The 20,592-nt window shown below is 40.8% G+C and overlaps 1 protein-coding gene across 2 annotated transcripts in view; it reads right to left on the minus strand.

The window, feature by feature from the left end:
* The window catches only part of RORB (RAR related orphan receptor B), a 200,600-nt gene that overhangs the window by 18,450 nt on the left and 161,558 nt on the right, over positions 1-20,592 (minus strand). For both annotated transcript variants that reach the window (XM_072837947.1, XM_072837937.1), the window contains exons 5-9: positions 15,773-15,894; positions 14,201-14,333; positions 10,436-10,543; positions 8,791-8,901; positions 5,282-5,394 (exon numbers count right to left, since the gene is read on the minus strand). In XM_072837947.1, the coding sequence (XP_072694048.1) occupies positions 5,282-5,394; positions 8,791-8,901; positions 10,436-10,543; positions 14,201-14,333; positions 15,773-15,894 (587 nt within the window). The remainder of the gene's footprint in view (positions 1-5,281; positions 5,395-8,790; positions 8,902-10,435; positions 10,544-14,200; positions 14,334-15,772; positions 15,895-20,592) is intronic.

The raw sequence follows: 20,592 nt of genomic DNA on the forward strand, positions 1-20,592 counted from the left end.
AGGGACTCTTAACTATAAGGAACAATCTGAGGGTTGCTGGAGGGGAGGAGAGGAGTGGAGGGGACGGGATAACAGGGTGATGGGCATTAAGGAGGGAACTTCATGTAATGAGCACTGGGTGTTGTATGCAACTGATGAATCACTAAACTCTACTTCTGAACCTAATAATACAGTATATGTTAATTAAATTGAATTCAAAGAAAAAAAAAAAAAAAGAGTGATCAGAAGAGAGTCACAGGGGACAGGTAATAACTTCCTGGCCATCCAGGAAAAGGAAGGAAGAGAAGTCTGATGGAGAGTCTGAGCTTCAGCATCATCACTAGACTCCTCCACATCTAGAAGAATTAGAAGTTCCACTAGCACAGAACTGTGAGTCTAAAAATACCCAGAAGGGTGGTGTGGCCCATCTATATGGCACATGGCCAGGCACAAGCAATTGAACACTGTTTGGAGAAATGGACTGCAGGCCCTGACAGAAATGTTCGAGCTGTGGTGAAACAGAAACCAGCGCTCTCCTCTGCATATGGCGGAGCGAGGGTGCTTGGCAGTCCGACTCACACTGGACTCACACTCCATGCCTTCCTGCTGGATATGTGTCATTATGGAGTATGCTACTTTTAAACTTCTCGGTAAAGCTTTGGGCAAGAACCCAGGAGCATTGGGACTCCTGGGTGGCTGAGTGGTTGGGCATCTCTGCCTTTGGCTCAGGCCTTGACCCCCCAGGGGTCCTGGGATCAAGTCCTGAATTGGGTTCCCCAAAGGGAGCCTGCTTCCCCCTCTGCCTGTGTCTCTGCCTCTCTCTCTGCATCTCTCATGAATCAATAAATAAAATCCTAAAAACAAAAATCAACAAAAAAGAACCCAGGAGTGTTGCATATTGGCAGGAGCGCTAGGAACCAATAAATATACTACCGAACAGTATTTCATGACTCATTATCCAGGAGATGCAACAGGAGGATGGTCTGGAGAAGACTTGTTCAAACAAGCCTCCAGCTATGGCCCCGACCCAGCGGCTGCACGTAGGGAAGGGCTGGGATGTGAGCAAGGTGTCCAGATCCGGGCTTCGCCCTCGGCCGTGAGGACGCTGCCACAACCCGGCCAGAGCTAGATTGACTCCTTTTTCTCCTTTGCCCTCCGTCCTCTGGCCAGAGCAGGAGGAATGGCAGATTCTTGTGACCTGTCATAAAGGAAGCCCATAGGACAGAGAACCGGATTGTCGCCAGCCTCTGGCAGGCAGTTCAAACGTTCACTCACCCCGGCCGTGCTCACGCCGGTCCCAGCTGAGAGGAGAAAGAGCACCACAGGTTCAGACTGAGTCACATCAGCACCCAAAGCGCAGGGTGACGGAGCCCCAGCTGACGGCCCAACGGGACTGCTGACCTTGGGACGCCGGCTTCATAGACACTGCATGCTTTGCGGCTTTGGGCCTAGAAGAGCAGCCTATGCTAGGTCACCGGAGTGCACGAAGTATGAATTTGAATCTTCAAGACTTGGTGAAATCAGTCTATTTCTTTACTTACTGTAATGGTAAAGCTTTTTTTTTTTTTCTTTTTTAGGATTTTATTTATTTATTCATGAGAGATACAGAGAAAGGCAGAGACATAAGCAGAGACACAGGCAGAGGGAGAAGCAGGCTTCCTGCAGGGAGCCCAATGGGAGACTCCATCCAGGACCCTGGGATCACACCTCGAGCTGAAGGCTACCCAGGTGTTCCACTGTAATGGTAAGACTTCTAGAGGGTCCCTAACATGACTGCACCATGCCGAGCACTGGGGGATGGAAGAAGAAAGAGGTCAGGAGCAAGTTTTGTTTTTCTCTTTTGGAGTCCAAGAAACATTGTACAGAAGGAACCTTAATGACCATCCAGTCCAACCTACTCCTTTCCCAGACAGGAAAAGTGAAGCTCAGAGAACAGATGAGGCTTAAGAATATATATATTGTGGTTTTCTTTTCTTTTCTTTACTTTTCTTTTCTTTTCTTTTCTTTCTTTTATTTTTTTTCTTTTCTTTCTTTCTCTTTCTTTCTTTCTTTCTTTCTTTCTTTCTTTCTTTCTTTCTTTCTAAATGAGCTTAATTAAAGCGACTAGTGTCATCCCATTTCCTGGCTTTTCAAATCCAGGACCTAGCCAAATCTAATTATTATTCATAGCTTGAATATACCTTAAACTTTCTTACCTCTTATCACTTCCCCCATCACTTGAAAGGCCATATTCCACCTCCTCAACCCTCTAATGTCCTTTTCTGAAATAGTTGTCTTCCGCTAGTGATTAACTCAAATATACCACCTTTTGGATAAAAGCTTCCCTGCCAAAACAGCATTCCTTTTGTCCACAACAATGATAGCACTTACCTACTAGACCTATAATTATGGAGTGTGCACCTTGCTTATATTTGCTGTGATATAACCAGATAACCTCAACATTGTCTTTAGTTACACTTTACTAATGAGGAAACTGAAGCACAGAGAGGTTAAGTGACTTTTCCAGGGTCCCTCAGCTAGGAAGGGTTCTAATGATTTATTATAAATGTGCTATATACTATCATAAAGTTGATGAGGAAAGAAAACTAGATTCTTTAATAACGTTTTAAAAATAAATCAATAAACTGATTAATACATTAGGATTGAAATCTTCTAGTTAATGGATACAGAATTCCTAATTTTCACACCTTCCCTGTATCCAAGTTTGGTCAAAAGTGTAAGGTACTGCTACTTGAACTTTAATTTCAGGAAGTGGGCACGGCTGTGTATTCTCTCAGGATGAAGTCCAATGACTGTGTCGGAGCCCTGCCCCTCTCACCTGATGTCCATCACTCATTCAGGGTCAACCTGGTCGGCACTACAGTCTTTACGCCTTACACAGAAGGCAGATCTACCCTACTTACTGTGGTTTACCTGAGTCCTTGGACTTGAATGAAACCTATCCCTAGAAGTATGTGCACACACGAGATAGGTTTCATGATATCTGCCAGATTCTTTAACATGTCTATAAATTACAAATATTAAGAATGGTTGCCACTATTTGAGAGGCCTTATGGAGGCAGAAGAGTTCCATGACTACGGGGGCAGAAGGAACATTTCTGAAAAGATGAGAATCTGTGATGGTATAGAATAGTTTTTACTAGCTACAAATAAAATGATTCCTTTTAGGGAGTACTTGCTTGATGAGAGGGTGTGCCTATGCGTGGGTGGTACCACTGTCCTTTCAGTGTTAAAGTGGTCGGGAACTTGAGACACTTGCCCATTCCTTCCTGCCCCTAACCCCCAGCACTTGACAGTTGAGGAATCTAAGACTAAGACAAATAGAGAGACTCTTCTAAAGCCACACAGTTCAGGGCTGGGATCAACCAGAGTCCAGTGGTCATTCTGGTTCATGGTCCCTCCCCCTTACTTCACAAAGCATCCTATTAAAATGTTGGCTTACAAGCAAAGGTCCACATAAAAACCCTATATGCACACATGCCCCGTGGAAGCCATGCTTTGTCGTCTGGCTTTGGTGAATTTGATACAAGAAACAATCCTCTTCTTTTTTTTTTTTTTTTTGAAACAATCTTCTTCTAATGCTTTCTCTGGTCCCCAGTTTTACAGCATTCTATAAGAAGAGGGCTGAACTGTGTACTTTGCCCACTAACGATAGAGAATAGAAAGTCGAGGTGACCTACAGTCAGTGTTTTGTTTTTGTTTTTTGTTGCCACTAAATATCTTTCATTCTTCAATTTCTCTGTTTCCTTTCTACCCCAAATACCTCCTATTGCTGCCCTCAGGACACCAGGAGGTAGAAGATGGTGTAAGCATGAGGATTTATACATATCTCATTTGAACCTCAAGACATCTGTACAGAAGCAAAAAAAAAAAAAAGATAATTCTCATTATCCTCATATCAAGACCTTAATTTTAGGATGGTAGATATGGGGACCAAGGTCTTTGGGAGATCCAAAACATGGGAAACATCTCCCTCCATTAATTGACCAGATGAATTTATGGTATCTTCTGTGGGGTAATTTTAGAGACAGATGTGTATATAATCATCTCTTCTGCCCGGTGTATCTGAAAACATGCAGAAGCTTTGCTCTTGACAGGGAGAAAACTGAGGTGCAGAAAGCAGGTGACTTGTTCTTGCCTACATAAAAAGTAAGATCTCTACCAAAGAGAACTATCACTCTATAGTGTAAAAATGTTTCTCCTAGGGAGGTGTTTATCTTAACCAAACATTACTGTAATGAAACAGCATATTTAATTCATAATTCATGGACTTTTTAATAGGAGTTTCTCTATGTGCTAAGTAATATCTGATAATATCTCTGAAAGAATCTTTCCCCTTTTAAAAAAATAAAGACCTTTAAAGAGCTGTGGGAGGGTTTTAATGATTATAAATAGAGACCAGGATTCCTAGCATCCTCAACACAAAATATGCTCCATTTCCTAGTTGCTTGCCCTCTAAAAAAAAAAAAATCCCAGTTCTTAAGAAATCAAAGATGCTTTAAGATCTAAAATAATGCTGAATATCAATCATTAGAAAATTACTTTTTCCTCTTATGAGAATTTTACTCTGATAAACATCTCTTCTCAGAACTCTTCTTAAAGATCACTATTCTTAATTAAGCTGAATCAAGAAATTGGTGGCAGGTTGCATGCATTTTGCCCCTGGGATACCTCACCATTTTGCAGGAACCCTAGGGCAAATCTTGTATGAAAAGATCAGAATTGAAGGAAAATTTACAAGTCATCAGTCTAACCTTCTACTCTGAGAGGACTCTGATTTACAACACACCTGACAGGAGACCAAGCAGTATCTACTAGAATATGACCAAAGCCAGGGAGCTCACTACCTCACAATGGTTAGCCTAATCCTTTGTTCAGCAATTCTTAGCATTTTATAGTTGTTTCTTATTTTGCATACAAATCTCCTTACTCTTAACTTTGGCCCTCACTTGGCTTCTGAAGTGACACAGTCTTTTCCTTCATTGCATGTCAATTTTGAGGACTTGATTCATTGCTTCAAGATTTTGTTCCTCATATAAAGCACCTTTAGTTTCTAGCCTTTGTCTTCGTATGCCTGGGGTTGAGAGCCATCAATATCATCCTTCCCAAAGAAAGTCATTCTCCTCTCAATCTACTATAATTTACTAGTCTCCTTTTAAAATGGGCACCTCAACACGTATGCATCTTTGGTAACTTCCAGAAACTGTTGCTGCTGAGAGATAACCCTTGCTTTATAACTAGCCCTTTTCTCGTCACTGTGCTTTCTTTTGGTGATCGTAGGTCTGTGATCTTGAGGACCTACCTTTGCCAAGGTCTCATCATCCAGGTGATTCTTCTGAATCACATGTTGAAGTGCAAAATAGATTTTTTCCTGAAGCTTCTGGACCTTCCTTGGTTCTATCAGCCAGGCTCGGTCTGATAAAGGCAAAGAATTAGGTAAGAAGGTGGTGGGGAATGTGAGCTTTCACCTGCATATATAAGGTGGTGGGTTTCAGACCTATTTCAATCACTTAATTCTAGTTTGCTTCTGAAGACATGTAGTTATTAAGATAAATACAGATATTTTCCAAGAAATACCCTGATGCCAGTAATGCCAGATACGCTGACTCGGGAAAGGAGGATGGAGGGAAGCACCCAATGGTTCTAATTTAAACACCAGCATGTTTCTTATTACCTGTGACAATTTACATCTCTCATTCTTTTTGTTTGTTTGTTTTTTAGGACATGTAGTTAGATTCTTTCAAAGTAAAAGTTAATGACTTGTGAAGAAAATTAATTACAGAAGTAAGAAAATCTATTGCACAGGAATTTTTGGTATTTAGGATCCCCCTTCCCTTTTATAAGCTATGCTACAATGCAAAGCATAAACCATGAATTAATTTCAAAAATTTAGTCCTGTATGCCCGTTTGCTACATGGAATTTTTAAATGGTGGATAGAATAATCCCTCCTTTCCTCTCTCCCATCCTACATTCTTCTCTTTTTTCCTTCCTAAATCGTCTTCTTCCTTCCTTTCTTCCTAGAAGCTTGATACACCATGGTGACAAAATTCAGCCCGGCATCAATGCCTCGGGTTGGAGCTTCACTGAAGAGACATCAAGAGTCTCCAAATGCTGAACAAATACTCATGGAAAAGAACCTGGAAACAATCCACCTGAACACGGTTCAGGTCAGGTGAGAAACTCAATTCTGTAATCCTAGCCAGGGTAAAGACAAGTCTGGCCACCAGTTAAGCAAACCTTACGTAAGTGGGTACAAAAGCCTTCAGTGACAATTGTCAATCAGAATAAATTAAGTTCCCCTCCCTCTCCCTTCCCTAAACTATCTGGAGCTGAGCAGACAGTGGCTATTATGACAAGAAATGGGGGAAGGGTGGAGTCTGGCACGAATAGAGACTGCCTTGGTTGAACATCTGTCTTTCCTCTCTTTTTGAATATGGCACTAGGCCACGGTGGCAAATGAGGTATTTGGAGCTTCAGAAGCCTCTGAGTGTGGGTCTGCTACCAGGGCTGGAAGAGTCTTCACAAGGTAGAGTAAGCCAAATGGTATGCTTCCAAACTCAGTAGCATTTGATGACTAGGGTACGTTCTTTTCGGAAAAAGGCTCATAGGTCAGCTGATTTCTGATCCATAAACAATAGGCCTACCGTATGTCTGGGGCAGTTACCTTCATGGATTGCTTAGGTTGGATATGCCATGTCCTAAGAATCTGCTGCTAGGAATTTACTGACTTACCAGAGATATTCCTAACAAAGACAGTAAATTTTGCAGCATTTTCTTTGACCGAACAGGAACCAGAATGAAGAAACTACCTCCCTCATCACAGACCCACAGGCTTAGAATGAGTCTTATATTTAACTATATTCCGTGAAAACGGTCAAATGCAATGAGAAACTGGAGGAAAATTATTTGGCATGTACTTGCTCTCAGAAATAACTATTTCTTGTCATTTCTCCCATTGATCTTTATGCTTCCAGGCCTGGAAACCTTTGTAGGATTCAAAACAAACAACAAAAACCACCCCCCAAATCCAACAACAAAAAAAGCCTAAAGGCACAACTTGATTTTAGCCAGAGCCACAGAAGAAACAGTTAGTAGTAGCATGCCAAGTGATAATTTCCATTTTTGATAATGTGGTTAAATAAAAACAGAAACAACTTTAAAAATCTTCATAAAATTTAAAAATAATTAGATACAGCCTCACTGACAAAAAGTGTAGAGGCTGTGGGGCACTTGGGTGGCTCAGTCGGTTAAGCATCCAACTCCTGATTTCAATGTGGACTGTGATCTCAAGGTCTTAAGATCAAGCCCCATATCAGGCTCTGTGCTGGGCATGGAGCCTGCCTAAGATTCTCTCTCTTCCTCTGCCCCTTCCCTTACCCCTGCTCTGTGTCTGTCTCTGTCTCTCTCACTCTCTCTCTCAAATGAATAGAATAGAATAGAATAGAATAGAATAGAATAGAATAGTGTAGAAACTGGTATTGGAATGACATGTTGGTATGTGCAAACACAGGTAAGATTAATTTCTTCCAGCCCCACTGAAAACTCTGTCAGTGTATAAGAAGAGATCTAGTCTCTAAGGTAAATTTTGTGGAAAGAATGTGTCTCTTGGCCATAAAAATTATTAGGAATATGTTCCAATAAAGAACTGTAAATGGCACTGGTATCTCTTTACCCAAAATCTAACTGAGCAGACAGCTGAGCGACTCTGAGTTCTCATTCTAGTTGAAGAAGGAGCCATGTACTTTTTGGGATTCTAGATATTTTTGAGCTGGCATATACTTTTAAATAGCATTTCAATTGCTGTGGTTCTACTTGATCTATAAATACCACATATTACTTTCTTTAAAAATTTTGGTATTTTTTATTGGATTTTAGAGCTAGACATGATCTTTATTTTTTTTCTAAGATTTATTTATTTATTTGAGAGAGAGAGAGAGAGAAAACACATGGGGGGAGGTAGGGAAAGGGCAGAGGGAGAAGGAGAGAACCTAAGTAAACTCAGAGCTGAAGGCAGAGCCCCACATGGGACTCAGTCTCAGGACCTGAAGATCATGACCTAAGCCGAATCAAGAGTCAGATGCTTAACTGGCTGAGCCACTCAGATGCTCCATGATCTTTACTATAATGAAGTCCAAACCTATTACTTTATAGATGAAGAGACTGAGTCTCTGTCTGGGGGGCAACTGTTTAAGGTCACAGAGATAAATGACGTCAGATCTCTGTGCAGGAATGTCTGCGGCCACATCAGAGATTCTTTCTTTTCCAGTCTTCAATTAGAGTAATTTTTCCCTCTGCTGTCCTCACTTCCTTTCAAAGCCTCTAATATTGCTAATTTGGGTGGAAAAGCCAACAAAAGAGTTATTTAAAGAAGAGAAGGTGTACATTTTATTTACTTTTGTCTTCATGCCGGATCTTTCACTTAAATATATTTCTAATAAGTTTCACCTTGCTGGACATTTGTTTTCTGTGTCCTTTATTCTTAAAATCAAAGTAGAATTTAACCATAACTTAGGCCGTCATTCATCCTCATTAATCTGTTAAGGAAACCTTTTGTTTATCTGGATCTGGAGTGACCCTTACTACTTACCCTACTTTTGCTTGTGGGACAAAATGAGTCATTTTAATTAACTTAAGGCTACTTTCCTTTGAATTGTCCATAAATATCACAAGCTTGCTCAAGAATATTTAAATTACTTCTGAGTATGTAGGATTGGGTAGGTGTAATACTTGTTAAAGACAGAAAAACTTTTTTTTAATTTTTTTTATTTTTTAAAAATTTTTCTTAAGGACAGGACCTCAGACCTCCTTACCTGGAGATATCAGAACAGCAGATGAGAACAAAGCAATCTCCTCCTCAGTCAGCTGCAAGGAACACAAATTCTTTGCAAAGTCAAATGCTTCATTCACTAGGTCATCGGAACCTATAAAAGAAGGCAAATTAAATGAGAATACTTGAAAGGGATGGGGCAATAGAAAGAAAAGCCCCATAATCAGAAGGGTATTCAAGGATTGGCACACGAGGCAAAGATATTTCCAAGTTCCTAATAATTACAGGATGAGGAAACTGGGCAACATCTCCATCTAGTACTGAAAGTTAACATTACCAGTGAGGGGCTGATGGGAATGGTGTGTGCCCACTGTAATACTCAACTGGGATTATATAAATTAAACCTAATTTTGTACGTTTGAAATTAGTTCCAACTAAAAAAAATTTAAGTAAGTGGTTTGGGAATTCTTCAGTAGAGAGAGCATTCGGAGAAAACTGAAAACAGGATGTAAAAGGGGCCAGGGACTGTCAGTTTTTGTGGTGCTGGAACTTGGCAATGTAGAATGTCCAGAGGCCTCAAGCTGAGATGTTATAAACTCCTTTTAGAATGAAGAGGAGGTAGCTTTTGAGTTGGTAACTTCCCTGAAAATCTCACTGAGGGGCAGGCATTCATTTATTTTTACCTTCTGATGGATGCCTCGTAGGTCAGTTGCTTAGCAATTGTGAATTTTGGCAAAATAATGCTTCATCCCTACACTGATCCTTGGTAAATGTTTATTTTATGAGCTGGAAATATACCCAAGTTGCTTGCCAAGGCTTTTCCTCCTTTCTTGAAAATCTAGCCTTGTAGATGACATGGATGTATATCAACTGTAGAAGGGAAACATTGCCAGCCAGACAGACTTGCTGTTGGCTACCCTATCAACTGACAGCACAGAAGGTGAAAGGGCACCAGCCTTCTGCGATGTCCATGGGCCAGATATGGAACAAATGGAACTGTCAATTGTTAAAACCTTTCCTGGCATCGGCCCAACTTTGCTAATGTTCTTATCTGCACTGTGTACTGATGCTTACATGTGGATGATACCCAACACTCCCAGAGACTGACCCTGTGCATGCCCACCCACAGGAATGGTCTGGGGATCATTGGGGCAGCTTGACACCCACTCTACCTGTGCTCCCAGAACTTCATGAATTAACAGGTAGAAAGTCACTGCTGTGGGTAAGAAGCAAGTGAAGGAGCTCTTCTTTTAATTAAATATCTTAACTAATGATTATGAATTTACAGAAGACACTTAAGAGATCACCCGTGGACCACCAGTGGTCTGCCTAATATACTCTGTGAGGCAGTAAGATAGAAGGGAAAATAAAAGTTGAACCTACAAAGAATAATCTAGAATGCATCTCACTCAGCTCTTTCAGAACTGGTCTTCGTTGATTTCTGGATGAGGTATGGTTGATTTTGACAGTGTCCACTGTCCTCTCCTGCCCCTCATAATAGGATGCATAACTGTGATCTAAGATCTAAGGGGTTAGAAAAAACATTGGAGGCTCTCCTAGTCCAGCCTTTATCCAATGAGATGCTAGTTCACATTCAGAAATCAAGGCATTTCACTTCCCACCTTCGATCCAAGTGGAGACACTGACCACAGCTAAGAAAATTATGTCACCATCAAAGGTAAACTCACCTAAGGCCTTGAACATCTGCATTCCTCCATATTTTCCTTCAAACAGAACAGTGTTGTTTAATGGGTTGAAGGCACGGCACATTCTCACTAAAACCACTTCCAAGCAACCTATGAATAAGAAAATAAAGAAAATATGTATATATGTGTGATAATAAAGAAGTTATTATTGTATATAGGCCAAGAGACTTTAAAAAAGCTTGAAAACACACACACACACACACACACACACACACGCAGACACAGACGCACACGTTCAGAAATACCTCAAGAATCCTTCCCAAGTAAAAAAATAAAGCTTTCTTCAAGTTTATGTCTGGAATTAAAGATAAAATACACCTTACAGGTGGCTAAAATGGAGGGCAACAACAACATGTGTGGGAAGCATACACATTTTTCTTTTAAAAACTTTTTTATTTAAATTCAATTATTAACACATAATGTATTATTGATTCCAGGGGTAGAGTTCAATGATTCAGCAGTCTTGTATTAACACCCAATGCTCATCACATCTTGTGCCCTCCTTAATGTCCATCACCCAGTTACTCCATCCTCCCAATGCCCCCCCTTCAGCAACCCTAAGTTCGTTTCTTATGATTAAGAGTCTCTCATGGTTTGTTTCTCTCTCTGATTTGTCTTGAGCATACATATTTTTCTCTCTTTTTTTGACTAATATTTCTGAATTCACAAGGAGCTCTGCAGCAGAAAAGTCTGTCTCTTAACTTTGTAGAAGTTTTATTATTGGCCAAACTTGCTCCCTGCTTCAGTTTTTTTTTTTAATTTTTTTTTTAAATTTTATTTATGATAGTCACAGAGAGAGAGAGAGAGAGAGAGAGAGAGAGAGAGGCAGAGGGAGAAGCAGGCTCCATGCACCGGGAGCCTGACGTGGGATTCGATCCCGGGTCTCCAGGATCGCGCCCTGGGCCAAAGGCAGGCGCCAAACCGCTGCGCCACCCAGGGATCCCCCTGCTTCAGTTTTGACAACACTCCATGTATACTTCAGCACAGGATGACTTTACACAGGGACTCCTTCATGGTGTTTCTTGGGAGCACCATTTACATCTGGTGTGTTTGAAATGAAGTTTTCTTGGGCAAATGAGTTTTGGCAAAATGCTGAATATCATGTCACTTTGGAGAGGTATAATCAGCATTCACAGATCAAAGAGTGGGGGAAGTCTCCACACAAAGGAATTTGTTCAACCTTGATGCTAGCATTCCTGAGTTCACTGTTAGCCCAAACAGAACAGGACCCTTGTCAGCAGCCATAGGTGATGGTGGTGATTTTACTTACTATTATATCACTGGGGTCTAGAAAAGGTCCTGGCATATAGAAGGTATTATTTTATTATTTTTTAAAGATTTATTTGTTTATTTGGGTGAGAGGAAGAGGTTGTGTGACTGGGGGGAGGGGCAGAGGGAAAGAATCTTCAAGCAGACTTCCTGCTGAGGATGGGCCCACTTGGGGCTTAATCTCACAACCCATGAGATCATGACCTGAGCTAAAACCAAGAGTCAGACACTTAACTGATTGAGCCATCCAGGTGCTCCTACATATTTATTGAATGAATCAGTTTGCTGCCTTTGTTTTGCCCTTTCAACATTTACTGATGTTCTATACTGGTGATTTGGCTACACCCATGGTGGCTCAAGGGTGTCCATGGTGCCTTTCTTATGCTGCCACTTAATATTTATGTCTGGGCCTTATTTTCTTTGATCTGCTGATTTCTCTTTGCTTTCCCTTATATGTCACCTGGCACAGGGGCTAACACATAGAAGGGGATTTATAAATCTTAATTAAAAGACAGTGCTTTTCTGACCAAAACAATAATAGGTACCGTTTATTGTATATTTATAAGGTGGAAGGCACTTTCCTGGATCCTGACATTCCTTATTTTATTTGCTCCATACAATGCCATTTCAGGTGAGTTTTATTAGCCCTTTTTTATGGGTGAGTTACAGGAGGCCTAAGGAGACTAAGTGCCTTTTATACTAGAGTCAACATTTTTAAGCAGCCAGAGATGTTGCAAGATTATATGATGCAGTGGTTCTCCAGTGTCCATCTTTGTCACCGGTTATATCTGACACTTATAAATACAGTGAACTGGGTTCCCTTCTAGGAGATTCAGATCCGTGGGCCTCAGATGATGCCTAGAACGGTCAATAAGCTCCTCTAATGCTGCTGATGCAATTATAAGTTTGGAATTCATTATTTCTAGTCCATCTCTTTATTTTGAAAGGAGGAAACTACCATCTAGAGAGGTTCGCTCAAGGTCACATATCAAATGTGGCAGATTTTTTTTTCCTCAAAGAGTCACAAAAATATCTTCCAATCCACATGCTCTTCAAGAGCCTTAGCACTCCCCCATCAGGAAGAAGGATCCATGTCTCCTACCCTTGAGTCCAGGTGGGCCATCATGGCTGCCTTGACGAATAGGGTGGAATGGAAAATAACACTGCATGACTTTTAAAGCTAAGCCAGAAAAATGCTATGTACTTTGGCCTTGTTCTCTTGGCGTGCTAGCTTTTGAAACCTAGCAACTATGCTCTAAGAAAGTCCACGCCGTCTGTGGAGAGGCTGACATGCCTGGATAGGAACTGGGGCCTGCAGCCCCGGAGCCTTGGCTGAACTCTAGACTCCACTAACAAATACCGCCAACTCTGTGAGTGGATCCTCCCACCCTCAATCAAGCTGCCTTAGTGAACACCACATGGAGCAGAGACAAGCCATCCCTTGCTGAGCCCTGCTCACACTGGGGTTTTGGGAATGAAATCACTGATCACTGTCATTTGAACTAGGTTTTGGGGTCATTTGTACCCAACAATAGATAACTGATAGATCAAGGTCATGTTTGAGTCAAGGTTTGTATTGACTTTCATCATGTGGTGAAGCAGCAGCAGCAACTTATAATTATTCTGTCTTGCCCGGGTTCAGCGTATGACCAGCTTTGCCATCTATTGGCTTTGTGATATTGAATGCAGCCTTCACTTCTCTGAATCTTCCCCTCCTCCTATAAGATGGAAATAATACCTATGTCATCAGACTAAATGAGACGTCATGGGTAAACATGAACATATATGTGTGTTATCAAACACACACATGTATATATGTTATGATTATTACTATGGCCCAGGTCCATGGAGGTTAAAAAACACCAGGATGATTCTTATTTTATATTTTCAAAGAAGGGTCAAGAAGGAAAATTTGTTTGCTGTTTGGGTAATACCATCTGCAAAGTCAGTCATATACAGAGTTTCTTGAGCTACCTCCTAAGTGACTGTGCGAGTGTCAGAGAGCATGTGTGAGAGAAAGGGAGGGAAAGATTAGAACTCAGGGAGTTTCTCCGGGTATATACTGGCTGCAGGCTATCCTCATTAAAGTGATTGGAAATGACCACAGAGGCAGAGCTCTGCTAGCCTGGATTTTTTTCCCCCCAACAGAAGGCAAGTAGTGCGTTTTAGAGCTAGCTCAGCAATTCAGCCACCTTGACACGCTAATTACTTGCACTGCCTGTCAGGCTGGGTATCTCAACCTCCGCAATTAATAGCTCTACTTTCAATAAGCAAAATTGTATTTGACTTCAAAAGGGAACTGAATGAGTATCAGGGCATTTTTATTACCGAGAGTTTCCTTTGGGAGTTGGCTGACAGTGTGGGTGGTAAAAATGAACCACATATCGGAAGGGAGATTTTTCCAGAACCAACACTGATGGAAGGGTTGACGACGTCCTGGTCTAAAACAGGCCCTCCATGGATCTTCTCCTTGCTTACCTGACTTCAGAAGCAGAATTTGATCATTCTGACAGAGCTCCATGAAGCCCGTTATCCGCTTTGCGAACTCGACCACATACTGGATGGCGTGAGTGATCTGGATGGCACATTGCTGCCATAGTGCTTCCCTGGACTTCAAGAGAGAAAACACAGAATGTATACAGAGCAAGGAACATCTTGGAAAGTCAGTGAAATAATCAGTTTCCCTATCAGTGCTTCTCTTAGGGCCCAAGGCCGGAATTTACCCAATTCCTTTAAAAGAGGTAGACAATATTTTCCAACATATTGTTCTGACATGTTTGAACCTTGATATGCCACAGTTGTCAATGTGCTGAGACTAGAATAATGAAAACATTGTAATAATATGTAAGGATAGATATTTAGAGTCTCTTTACTCTTTATCCCAAACAAACTTTGTCCATTTTGTGAAAACAAACTCTTGCATCGAGGAAGAGTGATTTTGTTCCCAGGCTTCTAGATGGTTATTTTCATGTGCACCTAACACTAAACTTGTACGATTTTTGCATTGTATCCAGAACTTATGGAGATGGCTTTTTGGTATAAAAAGAATTTTACAAGGTAAAGTCTTCAAGTCAAATCACTCTCTGAAGTAATTTAAAATCTCAGAAATGTCTCTTGATCCTTAGGTTATTTTCTTTGGAATGGGAAGCATAAATCCATGTGTATGAATTCTGCCTTTTACTGACCATCGTAATATCTATGCTTTTGTCTCCTTATTTATATAGAAGTGGTAAGATTTAATTATTCCATTGGAGAAAAATCAGTATGTTGTAATCATATATTTATTAATTTATATATCTTTTAAGATTTTATTTTAAAGTAATCTCTACACCTGATGTGGGACTCGAACTCATGATTTCAAGATCAAGAGTTGCATGCTCTACTGATTGACCAAGCCGGATGCCCCTCATATATTTAGATATAGACACATTTATATTTTTTATTTAAAATTTCATTTGCTAGTAGTTCTTATAATTGTGGCTCTCAATCCCAAAGGAAAGTAATATGACTATATAACAGCAAATTCTCTTAAAAACTTCTTTAATGGACACAAAGTAATAATAGAAATAATAATAATGACTTATCTTTTTTCTCTTTGGTCCTTTTTAACATGTAGGGCAAGAAAAAACATTTAAGATGCTTTACTGCTTATCTCTGTAGCACAAATTTGCAACTATTATTACTGCTATAATTTCTCAACTGTTTCTCTTACTTGGCTGGCCCCAGGAAGCCACCATGAAAAAAAAGTCCTAAAGTCATTTGATGTGGGCATAGGCTCCCTGGTCCCTCAAATAGGGCACTATTTTTTAATTGGGGTGGTTTTGCCTCCCAGGGAACATTTGGCAATATCTGATTGTCACAACAGTGTACAAGGGGTTGCTACTGGCATCTCATGGGGAGAGACTAGGAATGATGCTAAGCATCCTACAGTGTACGGGACAGTCCCCACACAAAGAATTATCCAGCCCCAAATGTCAGTAACACTGAGGTTTGAGAAAGCCAGAAATAGAGAAATCCCAGGGAAAACATTTTCCTACTTTCCCAAAGTACCTTGCTTTGATACGCTTTAATTTCTTCATAGGTGTGTGTCTGCCATGCCAGCTGGTGTAGCTCCTCCATGGTGTACTGACATGTCTCCAGATGGGACTTAATGATGTTCTGTGCAATTCGATCTGTGAGAAGGAATATCAGTTTGAGGGGTTGTGAATAAATTCTCACTCTGCAAAGACACTAGCTGCGAATGTTTACTACAGGAATCCCTTTGGAGACACTCCAATTGCATGAGTGTCTTTAACACTACTATCTATTTATCTATTATCTATCTATCTATCTATCTATCTATCTATCTATCTATCTATCTATCCCCTATTGTCTTTTTATTTTATTTTATTTTATTTTTATTTATTTATGATAGTCACACACAGAGAGAGAGAGAGAGAGAGAGAGAGAGAGGCAGAGACACAGACAGAGGGAGAAGCAGGCTCCATGCACCAGGAGCCCAATGTGGGATTCGATCCCGGGTCTCCAGGATCGCGCCCTGGGCCAAAGGCAGGCGCCAAACCGCTGCGCCACCCAGGGATCCCCCCCTATTGTCTTTTTTAAAAAAATATTTTATTTACTTATTTGAGACAGAGTGGGAGAGAGTGCACAAGTGGGGGGTGGGGTGGGCAGAGGGAGAGGGAGAAGTAGATTCCTGCTGAGCAGGGAGCCAGACTCCGGTGAGATCTCAGGACTCCAAGATCACGACCTGAGTGGAAGGTAGATGCTTAATCAACTGAGCCACCCATATGCCCTTCAATTTTAAGTCTTTTAATCAAAATTTACCACCTTTTCCTCCCCCTTGAGTCAGAAACCTGAGGCCTTAAAAGTTGTAAAGTGTTCAAATGATTGTTTTTAAAATAAATACTAATGACAATATTTCCTGCTTTTCAGCCTAGAAGTCCACTAACAGTCTTGACATTTATAACCCAAAGACTTTAAAGTATTTTGAAAATCACTAGAGTCCCACTGTTTATCCCAGAAAAAGGGAATTTAAATATAACTTCAATGGCTTATATTTTTAAAGAGAAGATAAAACAATCTAAAAAGATAAATTTTCTATAAAGGAAAGAGAAGAGAGTAGAAGGCCAGAGGCTAGACACTCTGATATTTTTGTAGATTGGACTTTGGAACCATATCTTATATGACAAATAATGGGAGAGGGGATATAAATGAAATAGTATTGACTCATGAGGTGATAATTATTGAAGTTGGGTCATGGTGACCATTATATTCTCCTTTCTAATTTCTTATAAGATGAAATTTTTCTTTAAAAATGTTAAAGATGAGAAAATGATTACATTCATAAAAAAGTAGGAACAAACAAAGTCAGTCTTTTGGGCCATTCATCTCAAATGAGTTGTATTTGGCAATGTTTCTTAAAACTGAACATTCTGGTTTTGGAAGTATAGAAGTTGAACCAGACACAACAGCTCTCCTTAAAAACCTGCAACGGGCCCCTACAGTTAGACAGAGCTGGTAGGAGGTTTTCTTCAAATCCCCTCTGCTTTTTGAGCATATCAAGAGCGTGAGATCTTGGGAACCAAAGTACACAGGAATTCTAATATGGGCAGGATGAGTAGAATGAAGAAGACCAAATTTTCTGCCTGATAACTATTCTTGGCTCATACAGAAATAGAATTTTTCTAGTGTTTCAGGTTATGCCATTTCAAATGCAATTTCTGTTCTTTCTAAATAGACATATTTCATTCCTTCAGGATAACTCCCAAAGCAGTGTTGAGATAACTTTTTCTTTTTTTATTTTTTTAAAATATTTTCTTTATTTGAGAGAGAGAGAGAGAGTATAAGCAGGGGGAGGGGTAGAAGGAGAGGGAGAAGCAGGCTCTCCACTGAGCAGAGAGCACGATGTGGGGCTCAATCCCAGGACCTTGAGGTCATGACCTGAGTGGAAGGCAGATGCTTAACCAACTGAGCCTCCTAGGCACCCCAAGGTACCTTCTTTTTACCTTGCTAAGCTTCTGGTATATGTGGCATAAAGTATGTTGAGTTTTGGTGATGTAGGGAATAAAAACATGTAAGCTTGTGCCTCTAATGAGCTTTCCAAATAAAAAATCTTATATAGCCCATTGCCTGGTATATCAGAAACACTGAATAAATGGTAGCCACAGTGATCATTATTAGGATGTACTATAGAATTTCTCATTAGAGAAGCAATGGGATGACTCCAATTGACACAAAACAGAGATGTTTAATTTTGCAATCAGTGCTACTGGAGGAAGATATTTCAATATTTATTAGGGTTTTTCAATCAGAACCATTAAGTGCTAGATATAGAAGATCCTACAGAATGCTAAATTATGATTATAGGATGTATTGGATTCAGCATTGAGCTGAATGAATTTCTAGACTTTCATTGCTTATCATTCTAAAATCTCTTCTTAAAAAAATCCTATATTCAAAATTTTATTGAATATCCTCCTATGTTGTAAAAAAAAGAGGACAGGAATTACTTTATACATCATATTAAAATAGATTGGTATGTCATGGTTCATCATTTTTCAATTTCACTTGGGCAGTCTAATTACTTAGAATCTCAAAAAAAAAAAACCCATATCTATTCCTCAGTAAGTATATAATGAAAACATAAGATTTCTGTGGCTTTCTAGCTTTCAAACCTTTATCTTCTTGGTGTAGTCTGTTTTCATCTTCAAAGATATGCTGATTTGTCAGTAATTTACAGGCTTCAGGGTTTATAAGCAAAACTACAACTGCCACTCAAAATTGTATGAAAAACTCTTTATCTATTCCTTTATGACATCTCCTGGGGGCTACTGGCCAAAATTCAAAAAATCTCTAGCCTTCTGACACCAAAGTTTGGGGTCCTATGGGGTACAAGGAGAAGTTGGGCATAATAAATACATGGACAGGTTAAGCAAAATTGGAAGTAAAATCCACACACATGCTTTAGGACTCAGCTCAGACATGCACTCCCTGTGAAGATTTCCCTGCTTCCCTGTGTCCTCAGGTAGAGGGGTAAGTTTCTGTTATACTTGATTCTCATCTGACTGGGTCTTTATTCCACTCACACTTGCATTGTGGTTATTTGTGTGGATTTGTTTGTCCCATATCCTTCAAGATCATGTGTGCTTTTCAAGAACTGGGTTGCCAAGCCCAGCATAATGCCTTCACATACGCATTCAGCAAACATTTTTAAAAAATGATTATATACCAGGTTAAGTTACAGATTTTTTTAAAAAGGACATTGTCTTTTTTTAAGGGTCTTACAATATCATATATCATATATCATATCATATATCTTATAATGCTGTAATAAATGCCCTTGAGTTATTGTGGGAGCCCAAAGAACAATGTATCTAACTCAGTCTAGGGGAAGCAGAAAAATAAGATGCCTGTTGGTCTGGTCTGAGTGGGGGTTTGGCACATGGAAAAGACACAGGCATGGATAGAAAGCTAGTTAGGAGCTAGATAATTTCTGCTGTTTATAATCCTTACCTTTTACAACCAATTTCCCTTTTACTGAGGGAAAGAGTGAGTGACTCTAGACCCATTTTTATAGAGCTAGCAAATGGTGATTTGAAATCAGATCTGTCTTTTCTGGCAAGAACTCTGTAGTGCTTGCAGCATAGAGCTTGAGAGAGATGGGAGAAATGAGCCCGGGGAAGGAAACTGGCACCTAGGACCCAACAGCTGAGTAAGCCAGGCTGAGGAAGATGGATGTTATCTTTAGGAAACTGGGAGCTGGGACACCTGGGTGGCTCACTGGTTGAGCATCTGCCTTAGGCTCAGGTCGTGATCCTGGGATCGAGTCCTGCTGCTTCTCCCTCTGCCTAGGTGTCTGCCTCTGTGTGTGTGTCTCTCCTGAATAAATAAATAAAATCTAAAAAAAAAAAAAAAAAAAAGAGAAAAAGAAAAAGAAAGGAAAGTGGGAGGTAGTGGGAGCTGTGAAGCAGGAGGGTGATATGGTCAGGTTTCTGTTTTACAAAGGTGATCTTAGCCAAGACAAAGAAGATGAAGTGGCATGAGCGAGTACTCGAGATTAATCAGTCTGTGGTGAGAAGTCATGCAAGAGACGAGCCTCCGGATTCAGGACAGTTCTGAACCAGGATACGCAGGACTAGCAGGTGGCAGTGAGAGAGAGAGCCGCATTCACCAACGTTGAGTTAGGACAGGTAATATTGAAAATGTCCATCCACCCACCCTTTCTTCCATTTTCTGCTTTGTTTCACAAAGGATTTGAGAGAGCGTGTCCTGTCCTGTGTCAGACGATCTTCAAGCCTAAGCGCTCACAAGGGCTTGGTGGTCACACATGGAGCGCTGCCTACTATTTCCCACACCCCGTGGCGAGAAATAAAAGGCAAATCTCTGTTCGATGTAAGGGTTATTATGAATATCAAGGCCCGGGAAGGCACGGGGGTGCCGCGGTCCCCGGGAGCCAGAGCCGGCTGCAAACCCGCCCAGGCCCCCGCAAGGCTCAGGTCCCTAAAGCACGGGGTAAAGCGAGCCTCGGTCCCCTGGGAGCAGGGCCTGAGGCCGCCTTCTGTCCCCTGGAAAGATGCTCGGCCGTCAGAGGAGATGGTTTCCCGGGACTGAGAGGCTGCGGTTGTGAAAAGGGGAGAAAGGATTTGAGAGGAAGGGACAAAGGGAGCCACAAAGAATACAGTATGCAAAGTTCCTGCTAGAAGCCAAAGGAACTTGCAAGAGTCCTTGCCTGGAAAAATAGAAAAGGTAATAATAGTAAACGCGGCCCTCTCCAGGGAGCGACCACATGAGAAGTCCGGACAAAGAGACTGAGCTCAAAGAGCGGAGGATATGGAATCTTTCTGGGCAATCGCACACCCTTCATCCGTTTC

The sequence above is a fragment of the Canis lupus genome, chromosome 1, assembly GCF_048164855.1.
Source record: "Canis lupus baileyi chromosome 1, mCanLup2.hap1, whole genome shotgun sequence".
Classification (NCBI taxonomy): domain Eukaryota; kingdom Metazoa; phylum Chordata; class Mammalia; order Carnivora; family Canidae; genus Canis; species Canis lupus.